Raw genomic sequence first — 17,503 nt, 5'->3', positions numbered from 1 at the left:
AAATAGCAGTGGGAGAGAAAGACAAACACAGACCAGAAAGATCAAGGGAGCGGCCCTCTACACAGACAGACTGGTGTAGAATGGGATGAAAGCTTGACATGCTAATATGTCTTCAGATCAGTTGTCAGATCTGTTCTACAAGGACACAACACGGTTTCAGACAGCCACCCTCTAGTCTATATTACTTGTTCATAAATGCCCCCTTTATTTGGTATGTAACTGTATCTGGAGTACAAAGAGCTTTCAAGAGGAAATATTACAAATGATTCAATGACTGCCTGTGATCGACTGGTGATTTATTCCTACTAGACTGTAAAGTGGTCCTGAAAGGGAAAGGGAAACCAGTGTTGTGCGCTAGCTTGACTCTCAAGTAGATTTTGTCATATGAATAATTAAGCTGTCACTATTTGAATGGCCTTTTTAATAACGAGAGGGCAGTGTTCTTTGGAGTGTTGCTATGTGTTTTAATACACTTCCTAAACTGCTGTGAAAATTGGCACACACACACGTCACACACGCACACGTTTCCTCCCCTTGAGTCACAGTGTTGAGAGAGATAATAGTGTAACGACCATGGGTTTATAAGTGCGGAAATCGGCTCTGCACATGAGCATGCTTTTACGGCACAGTCGATATTGCACCAGACCTCGGGCTCGAAGGTCGAGGGTTCGAGACCTGCTCCCTGCTGTTGCATTACAATACACATGGTTTGACGCCACCTGTATATCAGTGTGTGAATTAAACCAAGGCTTTAATGCCACCTGTATATCAGTGTGTGAATTAAACCAAGGCTTTAATGCCACCTGTATATCAGTGTGTGAATTAAACCAAGGCTTTAATGCCACCTGTATATCATTGTGTGAATTAAACCCATGCTTTAATGCCACCTGTATATCATTGTGTGAATTAAACCAAGGCTTTAATGCCACCTGTATATCATTGTGTGAATTAAACCAAGGCTTTAATGCCACCTGTATATCAGTGTGTGAATTAAACCCATGCTTTAATGCCACCTGTATATCATTGTGTGAATTAAACCAAGGCTTTAATGCCACCTGTATATCATTGTGTGAATTAAACCAAGGCTTTAATGCCACCTGTATATCATTGTGTGAATTAAACCAAGGCTTTAATGCCACCTGTATATCAGTGTGTGAATTAAACCCAGGCTTTGATGCCACCTGTATATCAGTGTGTGAATTAAACCCAGGCTTTGATGCCACCTGTATATCATTGTGTGAATTAAACCCAGGCTTTGATGCCACCTGTATATCAGTGTGTGAATTAAACTCAGGCTTTGCCGCTAACATCCACATCCACTGCTGCAGAGCAGAGTGAATACAGCATCAGGCAGAGCACAGCGGCACAGCACCCAGACTCCTCTCCTCTCGTCGAGTCTAGAACAATGATTGGATGTGTTGGTGTGGCTCACACAGTCACCAAGCATACATGTAGGCCAATGGTTCCCCAACTCTTTATAGTCCCGTACCCCTTCAAACATTCAACCTCCAGCTGCGTACCCCTCTCCAGCACCAGGGTCAGCACACTCTCAAATGTTGTTTTTTGCCATCTTTTGTATGCCTGCCCCACACACACTATACGATACATTTATTTAACACAAGAATGAGTGTGAGTTTTTGTCACAACCCGGCTCGTGGGAAGTGACAAAGAGCTCTTATAGGACCAGGGCACAAATAATAATATAAAAATAATCAATAATTTTGCTCTTTATTTAACAATCTTATATATGAAACTTTATTTGTTCATTGAAAATGGTGAATAACTCCCCGCAGGTTAATGGGAAGGGTGTGATTGAAAGGATGCACATAACTCTGCAATGTTGGGTTGTATTGGAGAGTCTGTCTTAAATCATTTCCCACACAGTCTGTGCCATGACTTAGTTTTTATGCTAGTGAAGGCCGAGAAGACAAGTAAAAAACCAAAATGTATAGCCGATGGAAATATAAATGGACTGTTTGAAAATGTGAATCACGTTGTTATTTGGCGTACAGCGGACAGCATTGCACGTACCCCAGTTCTAAGGTATTGTTTCTCTTTATTCAACCCGCCCGCCTGCCACCCACCTTTTAGCCACACAGTATTTAATGACCCTAAACTGTCCGCCCTGCTGATATAACCGCGGGGGCTGCAGGTTATGAGTCAACCCAGGCATCGCTAACTTCTTAATGAATGTGTGTAACCGGTGTGAAATGGCTAGCTAGTCAGCGGTACGCACTAGTAGCGTGTCAATCGTTGACGCCACTTGCTCTGCAATGGCTGAGGCTTTTGTGGAACGATAGGTAACAAGGCTTCATGGGTAACTGTTGTCGACGTGTGCTGAGGGTCCCTGGTTCGAGCCTAGGTTGGGGTAAGGAGAGGGAAGCAAGCAAGACTGTTACGTGAGTGCGTGCTTACGTGTGTGCACATGTAAGTGTGTGTATCCCTTTGAGAATGTCACTATTCACAGTATGCATACAGACGTTGAATGGTTCTTCTGGCCAATCCTTGTCCTAATAGGTCCTTATCCTCTTCAAGCATGCATTAACATGGTTCTTCTGGCCAATCCTTGTCCTAATAGGTCCTTATCCTCTTCAAGCATGCATTAACATGGTTCTTCTGGCCAATCCTTGTCCTAATAGGTCCTTATCCTCTTCAAGCATGCATTAACATGGTTCTTCTGGCCAATCCTTGTCCTAATAGGTTCTTATCCTCTTCAAGCATGCATTAACATGGTTCTTCTGGCCAATCCTTGTCCTAATAGGTCCTTATCCTCTTCAAGCATGCATTAACATGGTTCTTCTGGCCAATCCTTGTCCTAATAGGTCCTTATCCTCTTCAAGCATGCATTAACACTTCGCTCTGACTCTTCAGACATTCACTAGGAGCCTTGGATACGAGAGAGGGAAGATAGATCCGCTAGATGCAGGCTCCTTACCGCTGCCTGGCCCTGCTATCTGCTATTCCCAATGGTGTCATTAGTTTAGTAAAATACTGCAGAATTTACTCTCATCCTTGGCTGTTATTTCAATGTTTATAACTGTCTCCCTCCCTCTCTTTCTCTCTTTTTTTTCAGAGGAAATAAAGGAAGAGTCTGAAAAATTAAGGTAAGTTGATTTTAATTCAGTTTCACAGAGATATATCCTGGTTACACCCCTTGTGCATATTTTAAAAGATCTGGAGATTAAAGAGCCATAAGTTTAATAAATTGTGTCAATAATATAATAACAAAACTCATAAGTAACAGAATGGCAGAAGTCTTACCAGACTTAATACATATCAATCAAACAAGGTTTATTCAAAATAGACACTTACAAACAAACACAAAAACATGATTCAGTTTAATACCATACGCAAAAAAAATAAGATATATATGTATCTATAATGACTGTTGTGAATGGCCTTTTCAATTCAAAACTTTGGAAATCTTTTAACTTTCCAGCTGAAATAATACATTTAATAAAAATATTATATAGATATCCTAAACCAAAAATATACACATAATAATTGCTTTAGAAAGGGGCACAAGACACAGATGTCCTCTCTCCCCCCTCCTGTTTGCACTGGCAATTGAACCTCTTACAGACATAATTAGAAGAGAGCCAAATGTAACAGGTGTGTTTATTAAACTTATTTGCAGATGATCACCTGATCAATATTGAAAACTCAATGCCTCCCTTGGTAAAAAAAAAAATCTGAATACTTACAAATCTCAGGATATAATGAACGTGGAAAAAAACTAAATAATGGCAATAGGAGATCTAAAAAATCTCAATACTTGAACAACTTCATAGTTTAGAACACTATAACAATATGGATGAAAATAAAACATATTCTACAAGAACCAATATCACTCCCTAAAAACACAACCCTTTTGAACAATCCTTGGATAGCTTTTCAGAAATCACCGATACATTGGTCCACATGGAAAACTAAAGGCATAGAAAAACCGTATATTACCTAGTAATAGGAAATACATGTATTTCCATTACAGAATTTAAAAAGCAATTGTAGATATTTTCAAATACATGCAACTTAAACAGTTCATATCAAGAAATATTTGGATTTGAGAGAACATATTCAGCCGACAATCTCTTAGGGGTGGGGGGGGGATAACTGGTGGAGGGAATGTTGGAACATAAGTAATGGAATTACAGTTAACAAAAATGTATGCTTAATCCAGTGTCAACTAATATATAGAATGTATTATACAAGAGACAAAATTCCCCAATTCTACAGCACAAAGGCAGAGTCATGTCTTAAGTGTAAAACTAACAATCACTCAATAATCCATGCCCTCTGGGATGCTATAAAGTCCGAAAGGCCAGAATTAGAAAGTCGGCTGTCACCATGTAAATGTACTTTTAATCCGTCTGTCTGCATATTTCAAGACTTGGCATCTGAGGGTGCAGTGAGATACCCGATGGGTTGGACGATACATTTCTCATCGATCATCTTGAAAAAAAACGTATACTTAAAAACTGGAAATGAACCAATCCTCAATATCCTAGTTAACGCAATGGGAAGGTAAAATGCTTTATTATCTAAATGTTGAAAGTGTGTGGGGCGACAGAGAGAAACAAAATGGTGCAGTTTGAGGCCATGTGGCGGAGAGTGATGCAGGCGCTGAAAATGGAGGTGTGAACAGGTGGGTCCGGATAGGGGTGATGTTGTGGATGTTTGTGTCTGTATGCTGTTGTTTGAAGGTGAATGTTTTGTATTGTTTAAAAAAAATCATAAATAAAATCTTACAAAACAAAAATAAATACATCCTAGTTAATTTAGGTGATTTTCTTGTTTCCTTTCGCTTGCCCTTGAGTTTAGTGTAAAGGGTGTGACTGTGTGTGTGACCTCCAGTGTGTTTTTGTTTGTCTCTCAGCCTGGTCTACTTCTAAAAGCCCTTTTCCCTATCATTAATGGACCCCTGCCTAGTGCCTGGCTCTATTCTGGGAGGGAGGGAGGGAGGGGGATGGCGACAACTGGCGTTACAGGGGTCTGACACATAACGAAAAAGACATTACAGACTAAATACTACAATTTACATATATTAACATGTAGTGTGTGTTTGTGTCTGTATCTAACAGTTGCACATACATGTCAGTACATACACTCAAAAAGTAGGCTGGATTTCGCCTGGGAGACGGAGAGTTTTTGTGTGTGTTTGTGGAGCTCTGCTGCCTGGTAACTGGGTCAGTGGAATGAAATGTACCATGAGTGCCACTCCTTTCCTCCTCATCCTTTCTTTCTCCTGCCATTTCCATCCCTCTCTCAAGATTCAGGACTCGATATAGACTTGAGACTGATGAATTGAAATGATCTGGCCAGATCTTGTAATGTTTTGTCACTCATTTTGTGGCACAGAGTCACAGTGGTTTAGGCTACTCTCCACCCAACCAGAGACCGTATCGTACATGCAAAAAAACAAAAAAAACAGGTTTGCTAGTGAAGCGCACACTCAGCCCTTTGATTCGACCAACAAAGTGTCAATCTACACATTTCGGGTAACCTACAGTAGCGCAGTGAGAAGGTTTTGGGGGGGTCACAAGTGTGAAATTGCATGGGAAAAATACAGAAATTCATACATATTTTTATAGGCTAGATAACCTACCATTTGTATTTTATATTTATACCTTTGTTTATTCGATCTGGTTACTAACATAGGCCTCCGGCATTGCACCAAATATCGTAATCTATGCTTCAGAGCCAAAAAATGTAGTTGTGTTGACTGTTGATTAATGACCAGTCATCAGCATTGGTTAAAAGTATATGCCTCAGTGGTGGTACGGTATGTTTAAAGATAGCTGTAGCATCGCACTGCCTTCAATACCTATGGGATGAAGACATAACATATTCTGGCAAATTATTTACGATATTTTTGAGAAAGAAAAATACAGACAGAAAATATATGATCCTGCTTTGCTCTGGGCTCCAGAGAAGTGCGTGCGAGGGGGTCGAGGACTTTGAACCACTCCTTTTTGTGGGTCACGAGTCAAAAAGTTAGAGAACAACTGGACTAACAGATTGCTGATGTACAGCTATAGAATCGGTGTAGCGCAAACGTCAAATTGTAGGGAGAGAAGATTGACATAAATAAATATGCAACTCAAAAGATTGTTTGGTGGCCAAGAGCATTAATGATTTACTTTGCATACTCACCAGCAACGGGGCACCAAGCAACAATTACTAGCATAGGCCTAATGGTCTTTTGGTATATCAAAATTGCTTGAAATTGATAATTGAGTTATGAAGCTTGCATTTGGAATTTGTTGATTCAATTAATTATTACCCAATCAAATTGTGTTGTAGACAAAATAATGAAAATGGATGTCTGGTAGCCTCAATAAATAGGCAATAATTTTGTGTCCAATTTACAGTAGCTATTACAGTGAAATAATACCATGCTATTGTTTCAGAGTGAACAGTTATGAACTTGAAAATGTATTAATATACCAATTAGGCACATTTGGGCAGTCTTGATACAAAAAGTTGAACAGAAATGCAATGTCATTGGATCAGTATAAAACGTTGCCCACAAATCTATATTGCAGCTGGGCTGAAATAATTCATTATGGCCTTTCTCTTGCATTTTAAAGATGGTACAAAAAAAAGCACAATCTTTTTTTCTTTGTATTATCTTTTACCAGATCTATTGTGTTATATTCTCCTACATTCATTTCACATTTCCACAAACGTCAAAGTGTTTCCTTTCAAATGGTGTCAATAATATGCATATCCTTGCTTCAGGTCCTGAGCTACAGGCAGTTAGATTTGGGTATGTCATTTTAGGAGAAAATTGGGAAAAAAGGTGGGCAGATCCTTTTTAAGGTCGTCACCTTAAATGTACCTGAAGTACAGAGTATCAAAATCCTGAGACATTTGAAAAAAAACTTGTTTAGATGGGTGCAATAGCAGATATAACCTTATGTCTCTGAAATGTCAATCTGGGTTCAGCAATAAAGTTATATCTGACACTTTTGAATTAGACATGTTCAGTGAAGCAGACTACCCATTTGAATACATAAATTATAGAATAATACTATTTTACCAAAATAGAGTCAGAACACATCAGCAAATCCATTAAGACATGTATTATGGTCATTAGACAAATTACTGCCATCACTGAACAACGATGTGACATTTGTTGTTTTGATTGCGTGCCATTATTGGCGACGAAGGGTACTGATTGGTCCATCTGTATTTGTTCAAGCTTGTGATTGGATTGCAGATAGAACTTTCTAGTTGTTGATTTCCTTGACTTAAAATGTACTTTTTCAAAAATATAACTTTATGGACATATAAAGAACCAAGATCTATTATATGTGACTAACTCATTTGACACAAATGTCAGATAGAACCTTATAGTCCCAAGGTCTATACGTTTGTAGTTGAACAAGTCATTGCATGTGTAGATTTTTTTTTTTACTTGACTTGAGACTTGACTTGCTCTTAGAATGCACGACTTGGACTTGACTCACGACTTGGACTTGACTCACGACTTGGACTTGACTCACTACTTGTACTTGACTCACAACTTGGACTTGACTCACAACTTGGACTTGACACAAGACTTGGGACTCATCTTGGACCTTGATACTTGACTTGTGACTCGAATAGTGACTTGGTCCCACCTCTGCTATGTACTCATCGTCACATTCTATTTAGCACATACCATTTAGCACATTCAACCTATACTGTAGACCATATAGCCCATCTATCCTATTTAAAAAAGACTGAAGACATAAACAGATTTTTTTTCCATTTAAACATATTTATTAGTGAAACCAAAGTGCTGTAACATATATTTAAATTAAATAGCCTAGTACACACACCAAAACAAATGTTCAAATCGAAAGGCTATTGCACAGAAAAAAATGTGGACAGTCGGTTGCATGGCAAATTCAGAACGCTGGACAGCGACATAATCTGAAGCACTGATCATTGGGAACGAGATCAAGATCAGAATGACTGCTAAGGCTTGGTCCATTAATTAAATTAGGTAGCCTAGCCTACAAAACTAAAGCAGTACATATGTTCAAATCAAAAGGCCTGATTAACATGACATCATTAACACAGGCACATCCCGAGTCCTTGGTGCCGACACATTCACAAATGTTAAACAGTTCTGTTTTCAAAGATGTATCCCACGATGCAATACTGGTGATAATTTTAAGGATAACAAATACGACTTCACTTACATTTGAATACCACCGCAGAAACTTCACTATTCGTCATCTTCCCCAGTTAAGTAGCCTAGTTGTGTTATTTGGCTACTTGAAGAGAACCAGGCGCCGACCACATCTTCAATGCCTTGTGGAAAAGTGTGCATCGATTTCTACTAGATGAAGAGGCGAAATGAGTCCTGGCTTTTAAACCATACAAGATTTTAGAAAATGTACATACTATAAAACATTAGATTTTCACATACTGAGAATGCGTTATGCGGGATTGCGTTTTATCTCGCTATTCGTTGATTTCGGTAGCACATCTACATTTCAAATTGATCAGCTGTTGTCAAAACCAAAATCAGTATGACATCCGGGCATTTAAAGTATAGATCGATTTTAGAAATGTTGCATACTATTAAACTTTATTTTTTGGCATACTCAAACGGTCTACTAAGTATGGGTATTCAGACACGGCCAATATCTAAGCTTCTTCTCACAAATGCCATGCCAAGTTGACTTTAGGTGGGGGAGGAGTGAGGGATGTAGTAAGTTTTTATATACAGACACCTTACCTAACCTTTCGCAAAGTTACCCTGGCTTTCGGGCTTTAGAAAAGTACGAAAAAACATCCATAACATCACTTATTCTCAAGGATCTTTTGTAAGCCAAAAAGTGTCAAAAGTTGTAAGACCAGAAGCAACGTGTTAGCATTCTCTAGTCTCCATAGATGTATGGCTCAACCCCATTTCATGTCAATTATGAATATGAGCAGGCTAATCCTGTATGTTGCTTATTAGAGGGGAGAACGCATGCTGAGCAGCGAGGGACTGTGACTCATAGAATTAGCATAAGTAGAATGGACATTTCCATTCAAAACAACATTATGTGATGAATGGACTCGACGGGAGACCATATTATATTTGAAATGCCCACATCGCCTCTCAAAATTCTGTATGCTTCCTCTTCTCCTTTTCCCCTCTCTCTCTCTCTCTCTCTCTCTCTCTTTCTCTCTCTCTCTCTCTCTCTCTCTCTCTCTCTCGTTCTCTCTCTCTGTCCCGCTCTCTTTCTCTCTCCCTCTCTATCCCGTGTCCCACTGCACTCTGCGAGGTCATCACTCTAAAGAAGCTGAAGTCATCCTTTCTCTCTGCCAAGACACAAACAACACAGCCCTTCACCCCTCTTCCTCGCTCTCTCACTCACTCTCTCTCTCTCTCTTTTCCTCCTTCTCTCCAACCATCCTTGGCTCAGAGCTCAGTGCAGTTTGGGTGTGGTTGTTCTGATGGATAATGTTTTAGCGTACAGCTAAAGACCCCTGGTTTAGATTTATAATGTTTTAGTGTACAGCCAAGGACCCCTGGTTTAGATTTATAATGTTTTAGCGTACAGCTAAGGACCCCTGGTTTAGATTTATAATGTTTTAGCGTACAGCTAAGGACCCCTGGTTTAGATTTATAATGTTTTAGCGTACAGCTAAGGACCCCTGGTTTAGATTTATAATGTTTTAGCGTACAGCTAAGGACCCCTGGTTTAGATTTATAATGTTTTAGCGTACAGCTAAGGACCCCTGGTTTAGATTTATAATGTTTTAGCGTACAGCTAAGGACCCCTGGTTTAGATTTATAATGTTTTAGCGTACAGCTAAGGACCCCTGGTTTAGATTTATAATGTTTTAGCATGCAGCTAAGGACCCCTGGTTTAGATTTATAATGTTTTAGCGTACAGCTAAGGACCCCTGGTTTAGATTTATAATGTTTTAGTGTACAGCTAAGGACCCCTGGTTTAGATTCATAATGTTTTAGCGTACAGCTAAGGACCCCTGGTTTAGATGTATAATGTTTTAGCATGCAGCTAAGGACCCCTGGTTTAGATCTACGATCCATAAAGACAAACAACACTCACAAATATGGCTTTATCCTTGGTTTTATTCCATAGCAACAGTAACAAGGATGTGATTTTGGCCACAAAGGCTTTTGACAGTATAAAGACACACTCGACAGAGCAGAGACCATTATTATCAGGTGAATGACATCATGGATCTCTTCTCCTAAAATAGATGAGGGGTAGATTAATTGCCGGCACCTTTCTTTATAAGAGTTGGTTGATTACAGTGCATCAAATTGAGCTGCATAAAGAACATGCATAAAGACAGAAATAGTACACTGTCAGTAGTGTGTTAGCTTCTGCCGAGTCCCCAACAACTGGATGTTCCGGTTGTCAGGGGAAATGGAAAGACAGCATGTAACACGGCTTCCCCTTTTGGACGTTAACAAGGTGACACTCCGTCTTAACTCCTCTACATTTGCTGGATTGGTTGAACAGTGCAGAAGAGAACCTCCCCCAATAGTTTATTTTCTTCTCGTCGAGACCAGTATGTAGGGGATCTCGTTTCAGACGTTTCTTCATGTTATGTTAATAGTGTGTGATTGACAGAAAATAAATACAGCTTCAACTGATGTTTTTATCATGCTTTGTGTCGATGACAGAATACCAAATCAAATTGTATTTGTCACATGTGCAGAATACAACAGGTATAGATAGACCTTACAGTGAAATACTTACTTACAAGCCCTTAACCAACCATGTAGTTTTAAGAAAAATACCCCCCAAAAAACTAAGAAATAAAAGTAACAATATGTACTATGAGCTCGGTTTTCTTTTTTTGTTCTTTCTCCAGTCCTCCTCCAGACAGCAAATCGGATTCCAGCACTCTTCCGCCAATCAAATCAAAGACCAGCTTCATAGAGGCCGACAAGTACTTCCTGCCGTTTGAGTTGGCATGTCAGTCCAAATGTCCCCGCATCGTCATCACATCACTAGACTGTTTACAGGTCAGTAGTAGAGGAGGTCAACACGTGAACCCTGTGTGTCTAAAACTGTCTAGGCTGCATGTTTCTTCCCTTCACCGTAATGACATGTCAAAACAAATATGGTCATTTGGTTCAGGACTATATTGATATTAAATAATACACACAGCTTGGAGTCATCTGAAGTTATTTAAGTTTCTGTGTAATATCTAACTGGAATTTGATGTTGACCTGAAATAAATAAATGTTGTATTTACACAGACAGACTCAAAGTTCAGTGACACTGATTCACAGTGCACTTCATGATGTTTTGGGGTGTTTTCTGAATGAAATGTAGAAGTTGTGTTTATTTGGTCAGTGATTAACTACTGGGTCTATATGTGTTAGAAATGAAGAGCTCCACCTTTGCAAAAGGAAACTCAGACAAAGCCTTCCCCCAATCCTGATACTTCCAAATGACCAGTGACGAAAACAAAAAGGCCGGAACTAAAGCTTGTTATCTCACACATCCCATTCAGTCCACGCAGAATCTTCCCACGGGGGATTAGTGTCTATCTGACTGTGTGGTTTGGTGTGTTTGGTGTTTTTCCTGTAGAAGCTGATAGCGTATGGTCACCTGACCGGCAGCGCTCCAGACAGCACGGCCCCTGGCAAGAAGCTCATCGACAGGATCATCGAGACCATCTGCGGCTGCTTCCAGGGACCACAGACAGATGAGGGGGTGCAGCTACAGATCATTAAGGTTGGCATCTGCGTTTATTTGGTCTGCAAGGAAGTGTGTTTTGGATATTGTGTGTTCTGCTGTTAGATTCTATTCTTGCCTGCATGGTGATTATTTAGAATGTAGAATTGTGTTATCTGTTTCTACCATGGCATTGTTGAATTCTCATTTCTGATTGGCTTAAAGGGCATTCGGGAGCGTGCATTATTTCCCTATAATACACGTTAGAATTCAATGTCTGTAGTTCATTCTTACATGTTTGAGCTGCTTTTGAAAGCAATAGTCGAAATTAAAACATTATTGGCATTGTTAAATTCAATGTTCATAATAGCAAGTTCAAATTTATGAAATGTTATTTGTCACATGTGCCAAAAACAACAGGTATCTTACCTATACCTTCCCGTAAAATGCTTAATTACAAGCCCTTAACCAACAATGCAGTTTCAAGAAAATAGAGTTAAGAAAATATTTACTAAATAAACTTTGAATTTAAAAAAAAAAGTAACCAATAAAATTAGAATAATGAGGCTAAATACAGGTGGTACCGGTACTGAGTCAGTGTGCAGGTTAGTCGAGGTAATTTGTACATGTAGGTAGGGGTGAAGTGACTATGCATAGATAATAAACAGCGAGTAGCAGCAGTGTAAAACAAACGGGTGGGGGGGTCAATGTAAATAGTCCAAGTGTCATTTGATTAATTGTTCAGCAGTCTTATGGCTTGGGGGTAGAGCTGTTAAGGAGCCTTTTGGACCTAGACTTTGGCACTCCAGTACCGCTTGCCGTGCGGTAGCAGAGAGAACTGTCTATAACTTGAGTGACTGGAGTCTTTGACAATTTTATGGTCCTTCCTCTGATACCGTCTAGTATATAGGTCCTGGATGGCAGGAAGCGTAGCCCCAGTGATGTACTGGGCTGTACGCACTACCCTCTGATACCGTCTAGTATATATTAGTCCTGGATGGCAGGAAGCGTAGCCCCAGTGATGTACTGGGCTGTACACACTACCCTCTGATACCGTCTAGTATATATTAGTCCTGGATGGCAGGAAGCGTAGCCCCAGTGATGTACTGGGCTGTACACACTACCCTCTGCACCGTCTAGTATATATTAGTCCTGGATGGCAGGAAGCGTAGCCCCAGTGATGTACTGGGCTGTACCCTCTGATACCGTCTAGTATATAGGTCCTGGATGGCAGGAAGCGTAGCCTGATGTACTGGGCTGTGTCTAGTATATATTAGTCCTGGATGGCTAGCCCCAGTGATGTACTGGGCTGTACGCACTACCCTCTGATACCGTCTAGTATATATTAGTCCTGGATGGCAGGAAGCGTAGCCCCAGTGATGTACTGGGCTGTACGCACTACCCTCTGATACCGTCTAGTATATATTAGTCCTGGATGGCAGGAAGCGTAGCCCCAGTGATGTACTGGGCTGTACGCACTACCCTCTGATACCGTCTAGTATATATTAGTCCTGGATGGCAGGAAGCGTAGCCCCAGTGATGTACTGGGCTGTACGCTGGACCCTCTGATACCGTCTAGTATATATTAGTCCTGGATGGCAGGAAGCGTAGCCCCAGTGATGTACTGGGCTGTACACACTACCCTCTGATACCGTCTAGTATATATTAGTCCTGGATGGCAGGAAGCGTAGCCCCAGTGATGTACTGGGCTGTACACACTACCCTCTGCACCGTCTAGTATATATTAGTCCTGGATGGCAGGAAGCGTAGCCCCAGTGATGTACTGGGCTGTACGCACTACCCTCTGATACCGTCTAGTATATAGGTCCTGGATGGCAGGAAGCGTAGCCCCAGTGATGTACTGGGCTGTACGCACTACCCTCTGATACCGTCTAGTATATATTAGTCCTGGATGGCAGGAAGCGTAGCCCCAGTGATGTACTGGGCTGTACGCACTACCCTCTGCACCGTCTAGTATATAGGTCCTGGATGGCAGGAAGCGTAGCCCCAGTGATGTACTGGGCTGTACACACTACCCTCTGCACCGTCTAGTATATATTAGTCCTGGATGGCAGGAAGCGTAGCCCCAGTGATGTACTGGGCTGTACACACTACCCTCTGATACCGTCTAGTATATAGGTCCTGGATGGCAGGAAGCGTAGCCCCAGTGATGTACTGGGCTGTACACACTACCCTCTGCACCGTCTAGTATATATTAGTCCTGGATGGCAGGAAGCGTAGCCCCAGTGATGTACTGGGCTGTACACACTACCCTCTGCACCGTCTAGTATATATTAGTCCTGGATGGCAGGAAGCGTAGCCCCAGTGATGTACTGGGCTGTACACACTACCCTCTGCACCGTCTAGTATATATTAGTCCTGGATGGCAGGAAGCGTAGCCCCAGTGATGTACTGGGCTGTACACACTACCCTCTGATACCGTCTAGTATATATTAGTCCTGGATGGCAGGAAGCGTAGCCCCAGTGATGTACTGGGCTGTACGCACTACCCTCTGCACCGTCTAGTATATATTAGTCCTGGATGGCAGGAAGCGTAGCCCCAGTGATGTACTGGGCTGTACACACTACCCTCTGCACCGTCTAGTATATAGGTCCTGGATGGCAGGAAGCGTAGCCCCAGTGATGTACTGGGCTGTACACACTACCCTCTGCACCGTCTAGTATATATTAGTCCTGGATGGCAGGAAGCGTAGCCCCAGTGATGTACTGGGCTGTACGCACTACCCTCTGCACCGTCTTGTATATATTAGTCCTGGATGGCAGGAAGCGTAGCCCCAGTGATGTACTGGGCTGTACACACTACCCTCTGCACCGTCTAGTATATATTAGTCCTGGATGGCAGGAAGCGTAGCCCCAGTGATGTACTGGGCTGTACACACTACCCTCTGCACCGTCTAGTATATATTAGTCCTGGATGGCAGGAAGCGTAGCCCCAGTGATGTACTGGGCTGTACACACTACCCTCTGCACCGTCTAGTATATATTAGTCCTGGATGGCAGGAAGCGTAGCCCCAGTGATGTACTGGGCTGTACACACTACCCTCTGATACCGTCTAGTATATATTAGTCCTGGATGGCAGGAAGCGTAGCCCCAGTGATGTACTGGGCTGTACGCACTACCCTCTGCACCGTCTAGTATATATTAGTCCTGGATGGCAGGAAGCGTAGCCCCAGTGATGTACTGGGCTGTACACACTACCCTCTGCACCGTCTAGTATATAGGTCCTGGATGGCAGGAAGCGTAGCCCCAGTGATGTACTGGGCTGTACACACTACCCTCTGCACCGTCTAGTATATATTAGTCCTGGATGGCAGGAAGCGTAGCCCCAGTGATGTACTGGGCTGTACGCACTACCCTCTGCACCGTCTTGTATATATTAGTCCTGGATGGCAGGAAGCGTAGCCCCAGTGATGTACTGGGCTGTACACACTACCCTCTGCACCGTCTAGTATATATTAGTCCTGGATGGCAGGAAGCGTAGCCCCAGTGATGTACTGGGCTGTACACACTACCCTCTGCACCGTCTAGTATATATTAGTCCTGGATGGCAGGAAGCGTAGCCCCAGTGATGTACTGGGCTGTACACACTACCCTCTGCACCGTCTTGTATATATTAGTCCTGGATGGCAGGAAGCGTAGCCCCAGTGATGTACTGGGCTGTACACACTACCCTCTGCACCGTCTAGTATATATTAGTCCTGGATGGCAGGAAGCGTAGCCCCAGTGATGTACTGGGCTGTACGCACTACCCTCTGCACCGTCTTGTATATATTAGTCCTGGATGGCAGGAAGCGTAGCCCCAGTGATGTACTGGGCTGTACACACTACCCTCTGCACCGTCTAGTATATATTAGTCCTGGATGGCAGGAAGCGTAGCCCCAGTGATGTACTGGGCTGTACACACTACCCTCTGATACCGTCTAGTATATATTAGTCCTGGATGGCAGGAAGCGTAGCCCCAGTGATGTACTGGGCTGTACGCACTACCCTCTGCACTGTCTTGCGGTCGGATGCCGAGCAGTTGTTATACCAGCCGGTAATGCAACCGGTCAGGATGCCCTCGATGGTGCAGCTGTAGAACATTTCGAGAATCTGTGGACCCATGTCAAATCTTTTCAGTCTCCTGAGGTGGAAAAGGCGCAGGCGTGTTCTCTTCACAACTGTCTTGGTGTGTTTGGACCACGATAGTTTGTTGGTGATGTTGACACCAAGGAACTTGAAGCTTTCAACCTGCTCCACTACAGCCCGTCGATGAGAATGAGGGAGTGTTCGGGCCTCCTTTTCCTGTAGTCCACGATCAGCTCCTTTGTTTTGCTCACGTTGAGGGAGAGGTTGTTGTCCTGGCACCACACTGCCAGGTCCTCCTTATAGGCTGTCTCATCGTTGTCGGTGATCAGGCCTACCACCGTTGTGTCGTCAGCAAACTTAATGATGGCTCTGGAGTCGTGCTTGGCCTGATGGGTTGGTTAGCTAAACTAGCAAGTCTGTTTGGTTACCTAGGCAACTACTGTAGCTAAACTACATGGCCAAAAGTATGTGGTCACCTGCTTGTCGAACATCTCATTGCAAAATCATGGGCATTAATATGGAGTTGGTCCCCCCTTTGCTGCTGTAACAACCTCCACTCTTCTGGGAAGGCTTTCCACAAGATGTTGAAACATTGTTGCTGGGACTTGCTTCCATTCAGCCTCAAGAGCATTATTGAGGTTGGGCACTGATGTCGGGCAATAAGGCCTGGCTTGCATTTCATCCCAAAGATGGTGAAGCGTGATTCATCACTCCAAAGAACATGTTTCCACTGCTCCAGAGTCTAATGGCGGCGAGCTTTACACCAGCCCAGCCGACACTTGGCATTGCGCATGGTGATCTTAGGCTTGTCAGGCTAGCCTAGTGGTTAGAGTGTAGAGGCGGCAGGCTAGCCTAGTGGTTAGAGTGTAGAGGCGGCAGGCTAGCCTAGTGGTTAGAGCATTGGACTAGTAACCGAAAGGTTGCAAGTTCAAAACCCCTGAGCTGACAAGGTACAAATCTGTCGTTCTGCCCCTGAACAGGCAGTTAACCCACTGTTCCTAGGCCGTCATTGAAAATAAGAATTTGTTCTTAACTGACTTGCCTAGTTAAATAAAGGTCAAATAAAAAATTAAATAAAAGGCTGCTCGGGCATGGAAACCCGTTTCATGAAGCTCCCGACGAACAGTTCTCGCACTGACGTTGCTTCCAGGGGCAGTTTGGAACTCGTTAGTGAGAGTTGCAACCGAGGACAGACGATTTTTACATGCTACGTGCTTCAGCACTCGGTGGCCCCGTTCTGTGAGCTTGTGTGGTTGAGCCGTTGTTGCTTCTAGATGTTCCACTTCACAATAACAGCACTTACAGTTGACCGGGGCAGCTCTAGCAGGGCAGAAAATTGACTAACTGACTGAGAAAGGTCGCATCCTATGACCCCGCCACGTTGTAAGTCACTGAGCTCTTCAGTAAGGCCATTCTACGGACAATGTTTGTCTATGGAGATTGCATGGTGGTGTGCTCGATTTTATACACCTGTCAGCAACGGGTGTGGCTGAAATAGCTGAATCCACTCATTTGAAGGGATGTCCACATACTTTTGTCTATATAGTGTGTCTAGTAAACTTGCTAGCTACTTCAGTGGATGTTGAACACAGCCATGTTGTTAAAGGGACTCAGGGCTCTATGCGTTCTCTGGAAAATAATGCAACTCCGTGGACGGTCAGTTCAACTATTTTCCATTGAATGCATAGCCCCTCACTTATACCATGGCATTGTTGAATTCTCGTTTCTGATTGGCCTGAAGCGCACACTAGAATTCAGTGGCTGT

At 42.7% G+C, this 17,503-nt stretch overlaps 1 protein-coding gene across 4 annotated transcripts in view; it reads left to right on the top strand.

Annotated features, from left to right (window-relative positions):
- Positions 1-17,503, top strand: part of LOC135522848 (brefeldin A-inhibited guanine nucleotide-exchange protein 1-like) — a 123,069-nt gene that overhangs the window by 33,658 nt on the left and 71,908 nt on the right. For all 4 annotated transcript variants that reach the window (XM_064949481.1, XM_064949483.1, XM_064949482.1 and 1 more), the window contains exons 2-4: positions 3,074-3,104; positions 10,837-10,990; positions 11,562-11,708. In XM_064949481.1, the coding sequence (XP_064805553.1) occupies positions 3,074-3,104; positions 10,837-10,990; positions 11,562-11,708 (332 nt within the window). The remainder of the gene's footprint in view (positions 1-3,073; positions 3,105-10,836; positions 10,991-11,561; positions 11,709-17,503) is intronic.

The sequence above is a fragment of the Oncorhynchus masou genome, chromosome 30 (assembly GCF_036934945.1).
Source record: "Oncorhynchus masou masou isolate Uvic2021 chromosome 30, UVic_Omas_1.1, whole genome shotgun sequence".
Classification (NCBI taxonomy): Eukaryota; Metazoa; Chordata; class Actinopteri; order Salmoniformes; family Salmonidae; genus Oncorhynchus; species Oncorhynchus masou.
Note: the sequence above shows the minus strand (reverse complement) of the source record. Positions and strands in the feature narration are given on the sequence as shown.